We start from the raw sequence: 10,368 nt of genomic DNA on the forward strand, positions 1-10,368 counted from the left end.
CTCTCTCTCTCTCTCTCTCTGTCTGTATGGTTTTGACTTCAGTATCTTTAGTTTTGGTCACGGGTTAAATCATAATCTTTCAGATCACAGCCGTCTTTTAAATATGTATCGGTCTATGGGTCAAAGGGTGTGATTCACGATGTGAGATTATCATCACTCTAAAATTACCGACTTGTGTTTTTCAAAAAGAAACTACTGACTTCTGATTCACACGTCAAGCACTGATTGAACAACAGTTTTTATTTTTTTTGTATCTTTCTGTCTAAAGCAGGTAAATGCTTCGTGTCACTTACTAGATCTTGATTTTTACAGACTGGCTCACTGTGGCAGTGCAGTGTTTTGTAAACTCTTTTCTCTTTAATTAAATTATAATCCTATGCTTATTGATTGGATAAAATAGAGTAATTGGTAATTATAATAATTGCATATATATTATATTGTGTAATGTTATGTTACATTAGAGTACATTATATTTGCTCCTCGCTTTTGATTGGCTGAGTGGCCTTCCAAGTGTTTCCAAGTTTTTCTTTTATCTTTCTGTTCCTTTCTGTAGACTATGAATCTGAACTCTTCTATATTTTGTTGTAGTATCTGGTAACGTTACATATATAGATATAGAAGTCATTAAGTTTCTGTGTCATATTCTTGAGTATCCACCGTTTTCCCTGAACATAGAAGTTCCCTGTGATTCACACCGGAACCCCGTTTTGTTTTCTAATCAAAATATTTTACATTCACTTACTTTTCCCCCCACTTTGCTTTAGCTCATATTTAACTCTCCCTTGCACTACAAATGTTTCTGTCTCTCTGTGTACTTGTAGCTTCTGTTTTTCTTTAATCAAATGATGGCAAATCATCAACGATTGATGTGTTTATCTGTACATGATTTAACTTGTTTAACTATGGTTGCATTTACACTACCATGCATTCAGAAGTTTGGTGTCGGTAAGATTTTTAAACGTTTTTGAAATAGGTTTCTTATGCTCACCAAGGCTGCATTTATTTGATAACTGATCTTGTCTGTTTTGTGTTGTTCTCTTTCCCTTTAAACTCACACTACTGTGACTTATACGCAGCTAAAGAAAAAAAAAAGAGCGTTTGCAGGGTATCAGTAAAGTGCACTCTCCATCCAGATGCAGGCCGTGATGATCCTGTACCTCCACTCTCTGACTTCTTGAAAAGCCACACAGCATTCCTTAATTGGGCTCAAAACTCGTTTTGGTTAGTACATGTGTGTTTGATATTAAAGGGGTCATATGATGCTTTTTTAAAGATCATTATTTTGTGTATTTGGTCTAACAGAATATGTTGACATGCTTTAATGTTCAAAAAACACATTATTTTTCAAATATTGTACATTATTGTAGGTCCTCTATGCCCCGCCTCTCTCAAACGCTTCGAAAGATTTGTAAAATAAATTTCCACGACTTTTCCAAAGCTTTCTGGGGTTTTCATGACCGTACGAACCCTGTAAATGGCTATTTTTTTTTTTTTTTTAAATCGTCTTGGTGAAATTTCTGCTCCACTTTGTGTGGAGGTAGTGAGACGGGACAAAGTCCCTGTAAGATATTAGGGTATTCTATAGTCTTTGGACGGGAGAGAGCGCTCAAAACTCTTCAGATTAATTTAGTGGAACATTAATATAATATAGAATCATCCTCTGTAAAGAAGTGAGGCGTGAACATGTGAGAATTTATCATTAACTTTGTAAATGTGCGCTCTTTTGGGCTAAAGGCTTAATGGAACTGTTTAAAGTCGCCATGTGATCACAAATTAATCGGCGATTCGGCGCAGCGCAGACATGATTTAATACGCGTGTCCTTTTTCTATGTGAAAAAAATCATAAATTCCAGTTTATGCTGTTTATGGCTTCGAAGGTCGTAGTTGAAAGCTGTTAGCCCGGGCTGGCCCGTGCGCGCTGTTGAAATGCGACTAATAATTTCTGACGGGCACATAACTGAACAAATGTAAACGGGTTAAGGCGGGGCCCCCTACAAGGCGGGGCCCCTGGGCTGCAGCCCAGTCAAGCCCAATGGTAAGTCCGGCCATGGTCTTCAGCCATGATCTGATATACCTCTTTAGGGAAACTCATCTTCCCTCCTGACATGATGCTGTTTATTATGGCTTTGAGAGGTTTGGAGATCAGTATCTGCTGAGATGAATAGCTTTTTTCTTTTTCTTTCCTTCCAATGCTTAGTGCAGACCATTGACTGAGAGGAGGTACAGTACTGGTGTTGAAGTATCGTCAAATGCGTCGTGCCAGTCTAAATTTTTGACATTTTTCCTTGTGAATGCTGTAAGGTTATTGTTTAGCCTTGCCCTGTATCCACATTTGTTTTGGTTGTTAGCTCATATTGTGCTGAGAATGAGGGTTCTCGTTTAATTGTTTCCAGCCAGTAGAGCTGGAGAGATAAGGGTGTTGTTACATCCTGGTTTGTTGCTTTCACCAAATGAGCTGGCAAACAAACGCTCATGCACGCATACTCTATATCTGTCTGGTGAGCTGTAAATAATTTTAGGTATGATGCACTTAATCATTGTTTATGTTGTGCTGATTATATAGACTTATACTGACATCTAGTGGTGTGGATGCATAATAGCATAAATTACCGATTGTAATGGCAGTCAGAAGGAATTGACAAAGTAAAGTAAGTTGGCTGGTTTTGTGATCTCAACATGTTGGTCCCCATGTGATGCCCCAATACATGTAAAATAAAACTGCTTTTATTAGGCTACTGATATCCCCTGTGAAAAAGAAGCACACTGTTCTTTTAAAACAATTATGCAATATACTTGTAATATACTGTAAGTGTGAAATGAATGTAATGTGTTTGGACACTTAATTGGATGCAGAAAAAGTACTTAGGTGTGTTAAGAAACAGTCATGAAAGTGCACCTAAAGTACATTTAACTAGTGACTTTTTACTACAAGTAGAGTTTTTTTTAATGTACTTTTAAAGGGGTCATATGATGCGATTTCATTTTTTCCTTTCTCTTTAGAGTGTTACAAGCTCTTGGTGCATAAAGAAGATCTGTAAAGTTGCAAAGACTAAAGTCTCAAATCCAAAGAGATATTCTTTATAAAAGTTAAGAGTTAGCCACACCTACCTAAAACGGCTCGTTCGAACACGCCCCCACATATCTACCTCTAAACTTGAAATCGCATCATATGACCCCTTTAAGTATAAAATAAACCATGATCTGAGTTTAGTAAGTAGTTAAAAGTGCATTAATTATGGTTGGGCCCCCTCAAGTAAAGTCATGGAAAAATAATGCATTAACAAACCATGAGTTGATGTTAGTGTAGGGATAGTTAATAATGAGTTAATTATGATGGCCCTTTGAAGTAAAGTCATGACATGATGACGCATTAACAAATCATCAAATAAAATATCATTAAACATGCCCTGAGAGTGTCATCCTTATTCCTTTACATCACCAGTACAATAAATAAATAAATAAAAACACAAAGATAAGGGTTATTTAGTTCTTTTATTATTTATTTACATCATTAATCCAAACATACCTATATAAAAATATGGCACGTCCAGAAGCTAACACAATTAAACGACAAAACAATACTGTTAAAAAGATAATACTGTTAAATAAATAGATATCAATTTATTTTATCCTTGCTGAATAAAAGTTTTTTTTTTTTATCCTACCCCAAACTTTTGAACAGTAGTGTATCTCTGTAGAAAAATGAGTGGATGGACAGTGCCTGTGCTTTCTTCATCAGGTTTTTACATCTGATCTGTGGAACTACTTGTGTATCATTGAAGGGGGAAAAAAAGCCTTCTGACCTTTAGTTAACCTGTTAGGATTTTTATTGTCTTGTGATTTTCACATGTGCTTCACTGTTGTTGCCGGGTGAAATTCTTGTACACATTGTTTTGGAGGGTGAGTCCAACTGTTGGCTGAGCTGCTTATCAGATGCCTAACCAATCTGTCCTGCTCTATGACATTTGTACATCTTCTTTTTTGAGGAATTCTCCACATTCTCTTTTTAGTACGTCCCAAAAGAGCAAATCCACTCACTCCACACTCATGTTACTCTCGTTATCGCCGGTGCCCCTGTTATCTTGGCATCAGCACCCTGCCCAGACCTGCAGTTTATTTGAGGAACACAGAAACATAAACGGGCACAGATGAGATGCGCTGATGTGAGGCAATTTTGAGAGAGTGAGAGCCAGAAGACGCGGTACAGCTGAACCACTCACGCTGTTTTCAAATGATTGACTTAATCCGATATTCTGTGTGAATTTTTTTTTTTAACTCATCTAACCTACACTGTATATTAAATAAATGTTTGCGGGAATTTTCCAAACGTGCGAAACCTGCGGCCAATCAGAGCACACCTCGCTTTTCAGACCGATTAGTTTTGTAAAAATCGACGCGTTTCAAAAAGGCGGGGCATAGAGGAGAAACAATAATGTACAGTATGTGGAAAATAATGTGTTTTTTTAACTTTAAACCGCATAAACACATTTCATTACACCAAATACACAAAATAATGTTCTTTTTAGCAGCATCATATGACCCCTTTAAGATTTGAAGTACACTACAAGTGCACATTCAATACAACAAAGTGCACTTCTTTTTCATTAGGGATGACTGGAGTATTCATGTAAGTGCACATGACTTTAAACAAATTTTAAAAGTGATTTATTTCTTTATTTCCTTTTTTAAAGAGGGAGAAACGATTAAGTGCACATTTAAATAACTAGGCCTATTCTAAATCTTCATCAGTGATGAACACATTGCCTTGTCATTTTGATGCAATGAATTTAAATCTAAACCATCTTAACTGTATTCCTCACTCATTCTGAGACCCACATAAAGAATGTAATATTTTTAATAGATTTAATTTTTGAGCATTTTTGTCAGCTCAAACATTCTTTTGCCCTACATACATATACCGGTAATTGCATACATTTAGCAGGTTTTTATGTACAGAGCTTGAAAGGTAGACTGAATTCTTAAAGATTTGATTGCTTAAAATGTTTTTTAATATCAATTAGTATTCATCTGACATTTCATTTTTGTTTTTCTTTTGCATTCTCACTTAAATAATACATTTATATTGATCACTGTAACTGATCAAAAACCTGAAAAAAGAAATGTACCTAAAATCCTCTTCTCATTTGTCCTGTTATCATAACATCCGGACTCCATCATCAGATATATTATAGTGCTAAAGTTTCCAATCCTTGCTAGAAAAGCTTTTTGATAGACTGTAATTCACGCCGTTACAGAGGAAATTCAGTGAAAGAGGAAGTGGTCTGTTTCGACTTATGAGATGGCATTGTGATCAGTGAAATCTGGAAAAAATTTCAAAACGACATTTTTTTTTTTTGGCAAGTATCACATTAAGCATAGCAAGTCATATTATAGAACAAATTGGTGAATGTGTTCCCTCTCGGCCCCTATGTCAAAAATATATTCTACAATATGAGGTTCAGGTGCTTGCTTATGTTGTAGGCCTATAATAAAAACAATATTGTGCGTAGAGTCCTGTAAATTGCAATGGTTGGAGGAGTGTAATGCTTTCTTTAAATTTACAAGAAACTAAAAAAAAAAAAAAAAAAATTATAAAAAATAAATAAAATAAAATAGCAGCATTGAACATGAGCCAGCAAAACAGATAAATCTGATGAATGTCAAAGTAAAGGATAATTTTTGAATAGGGATGCATGATACAGTATATAAGTTATTGGATAATATTAGATATTTTTCTTTATTTATTGGTACACCTCAATATTGGATGTATACACTGTAAAAAGTGATATTTCAAAATTAAAAATGTAAATAAAATGGATTACTAGAGTACATTTTACGAGAAAATGTTTTAAATTTAAGAAAATTTCAGTTTTTCTATTTCAGAATTTCATGTTTAATTGCTGTTTCTTTATAATTAACTGAAATTTACTAGCAATTTCTGTGTGAAAATTGTTTATACAATTTTTCAAAATTTTTTTCAGTGTAATTGTGCATACTTGATTACCTTTGTATCATCTGACACTTTAAGTTCATCTTCAAGATGACCTAATCACTGTTTGAGAAAAAAATGAAATGATAGTAATTAATCATAGTAATTGTAATCTTTAACAAATGTATTTCTTAAAATAAAATAGTGTGGAATATCAACATCAGCTATATTCATTGGTCATCGGCTGTACCATGAAAATTATTATTGGTATCGACCAAAATTGTAATATCAGTGCATCCCTTTTTTTTTTTTTCGACTTATGAGATGGCATTGTGATCAGTGAAATCTGGAAAAAATTTCAAAACGACATTTTTTTTTTTTGGCAAGTATCACATTAAGCATAGCAAGTCATATTATAGAACAAATTGGTGAATGTGTTCCCTCTCGGCCCCTATGTCAAAAATATATTCTACAATATGAGGTTCAGGTGCTTGCTTATGTTGTAGGCCTATAATAAAAACAATATTGTGCGTAGAGTCCTGTAAATTGCAATGGTTGGAGGAGTGTAATGCTTTCTTTAAATTTACAAGAAACTAAAAAAAAAAAAAAAACAATTATAAAAAATAAATAAAATAAAATAGCAGCATTGAACATGAGCCAGCAAAACAGATAAATCTGATGAATGTCAAAGTAAAGGATAATTTTTGAATAGGGATGCATGATACAGTATATAAGTTATTGGATAATATTAGATATTTTTCTTTATTTATTGGTACACCTCAATATTGGATGTATACACTGTAAAAAGTGATATTTCAAAATTAAAAATGTAAATAAAATGGATTACTAGAGTACATTTTACGAGAAAATGTTTTAAATTTAAGAAAATTTCAGTTTTTCTATTTCAGAATTTCATGTTTAATTGCTGTTTCTTTATAATTAACTGAAATTTACTAGCAATTTCTGTGTGAAAATTGTTTATACAATTTTTCAAAATTTTTTTCAGTGTAATTGTGCATACTTGATTACCTTTGTATCATCTGACACTTTAAGTTCATCTTCAAGATGACCTAATCACTGTTTGAGAAAAAAATGAAATGATAGTAATTAATCATAGTAATTGTAATCTTTAACAAATGTATTTCTTAAAATAAAATAGTGTGGAATATCAACATCAGCTATATTCATTGGTCATCGGCTGTACCATGAAAATTATTATTGGTATCGACCAAAATTGTAATATCAGTGCATCCCTTTTTTTTTTTTTTTTGAGTGAGTTAAAAAGCATATATTGTGGCATTTTAGGATATTCAAATAGTATCAAGAATTGTAAAAAATATACTGGTTCCTGAAATCTACGGGGATTCTGATATTGGGAAAACTGTAGTGGCCTCAAAGGATGCTATGCAGCCAGATGATCTCATGCCATATCTGTTATTATATTGTGTCATTTAGCATTGCTGGAATAACATCCAGCAACTATCTAACAGCCATGAGTTATTTTTAGGTTCTGGTGTCAATATACAATGTATCCAGAACTGTATGAATGAAGAATTGGCCTTCCTCTCATTGTCTATTTTCAGTTTTACACAGTTTACACTCAATTGCACAGCAACCAAATTCAAACGCTCCCATTCAAATTTGTGAAGCACATTCTCAGGAGTGGAGATGGATTTTAGAGCGGGAAATCTTCTAGCTTATATTGAGTTGGCTGCACTGGGGGAAAAAAAAAATCAGTGGACTACTGAAGTGTTAACCTGTACAACACAGATATATTAATGTTGCAAGCATTTTACACATGCACAGCTAAAATGTGGGGAGTAAAATAAATAATAATAATTTAGTATATGATATTGTACAAAATCTAAACTTTTTATGTTTTAAAAAACACACTGTGCTTAAAGAGTCTATTCAGAGTTATTGTGTCCATGTATTTAAAGAAGTCCATTCTCAGAACATAGCACTGAAACACATGTTGGAGGACCCACAGGTCTGGTTCGTTTTTTTGCCAAACAAACCAGACCAAACCGGGCTGAAGTGGATCGCGCCAGATCTCCACGGCTTGATAGAACGTAAGCAGTTTCGGATCGCTCTGAATTACACTCCTCCATGAGCAGTACCAGTTCAGTCGTTCTCTCCATAGATGGGCTGTTTGTGAGTAATTTCTCTCAGCGCTTGTCTCTCTGTGGTTATATCTTTTCACTCTTTTGTCTTTCATTTTTGGAGCTGGTTCCCCAGATGGCTTCATGGATGTTTTGCTGGGCCCTTGTGGTCTCTGCTGGGGAAGTCCAGCCAACTGTGACGTAGGTCAGTCCTTTTGTCAGTTTCTTCATCAGCGTCCTTTTCTTTCAGCCATGCTAGAAACTTTCAGCCATCCTGCCCCTGTAGGTTACAGCTGGAGAAAACAAGTAAAAAAGATCAGATTGAAGTATGTTTTTTTGTTTTCAATGTTTACTACATCGCTTTCTTTTGTCCCAGCTAAAAGGCATAGCTCACCCAAAAATTTAAATTTTGTCATCATTTTCTCGCCCTCAAATTGTTCTAAACCTGTGTGTGTTTCTTTCTTCTGTTGAGCACAAAAGAAGATATTTTGAAGAATGTGGGTTCTTCAAAACAGTTGCTGGTCTCCATTGACTTTCATAGTAGGGAAAAATACTATGGAAGTAAATGGAAACCAGCTACTGTTTGGATTACAATGACAGAATATTCAATTTTGGATGAACAATTGCTTTAATCTGAAGAGACAACTATGAGGTAACCATTTGTAGTTGCTATTAAACGTTGTCTGATACAGCAACTATTAGATCATAAACCAAGACTTGGGCGTTACTGTTTCTGATCAATGTTTGAGAAATCTGTGAAATCGTTTGAAAAAAGTTATTTATTTATTATTGTGATACAGAAAAAACTCACTTCTCCTTTAAGGCTTACAAAACGTGCCACGTTTGGAAATTCAAAAGTAGCTGTCTGATATTAAATTTATTTAAGTGGTCAAAGCTGTGTACACCAATGGAGCCAGTATGGAAACATTGCCAAAAACACTGGCTGCATGTCTAAATGCAAATCTTGGTCACTGGCTTGTAAAAGGCATTAACTTGTCAAATACTATTTGGATGGACTAGTACTACCTCCTTCCCTTGTCGCAGGCCAGTTACCAAAATAGCTTAAAAATATGTTGGATATGGCAGATTATTTCCATTTAAACTGAGGGGACACATATATTTGCCTTTGAAAATGAAGTTAAACAGGCTTATAAAGTAAAACGGGTAAATCTAAAACGCTATTGCACATTAATAAGCTGTTCTGTCAAATTTATATATATATACAAATTTAGGGTGTCTTTTTTTTTTTTTTTAGAAAATTAAACTTCTTAAGCAAGGATGCATTCAATTGATCAAAAGTGACAGTAAAGACATTTACGTTGTTGCAAAAATATCTATTTCAAATAAATGCTGTTCTTTTTATTCATCAAAGAATCCTGGAAACAATGTATGACAGTTTCCACAAAAAGCACAACTGTTTTCAACATTAAAAATAATAAGAAATGTTTCTTGAGCAGCAAATCAGCATATAAGAATGATTTCTGAAGGATCATGTGACACTGAAGACTGGAGTAATGATGCTGAAAATTCAGCTTTGCATCACAGGAATAAATTACATTTTAAAACATATTCAAATAGAAAACAGTTATTTAAAATGTAATAATATTTATAATAATATTACTGTTTTTACTGTACTTTTGATCAAATAAGTGCAGCCTTAATGAGCATAGGAGACTTCTTTCAAAAACATTAAAACGTCCTACTGATCCCAAACTTTTAAACATTAGTATATCATGTCAGAATTTGAACCCAGTGTCTCATTGCAGTGTTTTTTATTTATTTTTATTTTTTCTACTTTGGTCATGTCTCATCTTGCCTTGGGCAGCAAATGAGTTAGGAATGCTAACTGGTGCCCCCTCATAAAAATATATGCATGAAGCTTCAGGTTCATGGTTAATCTGTAGCAGATGGTACACAATTTGCTAATTAAAATTTACTTGCTGGTTGGATCTGTGGGTTCAGCAGTTATAGCGCATCTATGTCTTACATGACCAAAGCAGGTTTTAGACCAGTCTACGACATGTCTCAATCCCTCTCCACGCTCTCAATCTCCGCTGTTTTCTGTAATACAGACTGGCTGGCCGGGTGATAGTTTTGACAATTACGTTCTCAGGCATCCCTCATGTCATAGCAGCCTCTCCTTAACCTCGTCACACTGCTGTGAGCCCTACCTCTTCGTCTTCTCCAGTATTTTCTTTCGCTTTAAATGCCTGAGATTCTGATCACACACACACACACACACACACTCACACACACACACACACACACTCTCTCTCTGTCTCACACACACACGCTCACACTCACACACACACACACACACACACAAATAATCACAAA

At 34.5% G+C, this 10,368-nt stretch overlaps 1 protein-coding gene across 2 annotated transcripts in view; it reads right to left on the reverse strand.

Moving 5' to 3' along the window:
- Nucleotides 1-7,478: 7,478 nt before the first annotated feature.
- The window catches only part of LOC107724439 (beta-1 adrenergic receptor-like), a 28,135-nt gene continuing 25,245 nt past the window's right edge, over nt 7,479-10,368 (reverse strand). For both annotated transcript variants that reach the window (XR_001638028.1, XM_016533415.1), the window contains exon 2: nt 7,479-8,324. Coding sequence is in view for 1 of the 2 variants with exons in the window: in XM_016533415.1 (XP_016388901.1) it covers nt 8,297-8,324 (28 nt within the window). In the remaining variant the exon portion in view is untranslated. The remainder of the gene's footprint in view (nt 8,325-10,368) is intronic.

Source organism: Sinocyclocheilus rhinocerous, unplaced genomic scaffold (genome assembly GCF_001515625.1).
Source record: "Sinocyclocheilus rhinocerous isolate Xijiao unplaced genomic scaffold, SAMN03320098_v1.1 scaffold311, whole genome shotgun sequence".
In the NCBI taxonomy this organism is placed as follows: domain Eukaryota; kingdom Metazoa; phylum Chordata; class Actinopteri; order Cypriniformes; family Cyprinidae; genus Sinocyclocheilus; species Sinocyclocheilus rhinocerous.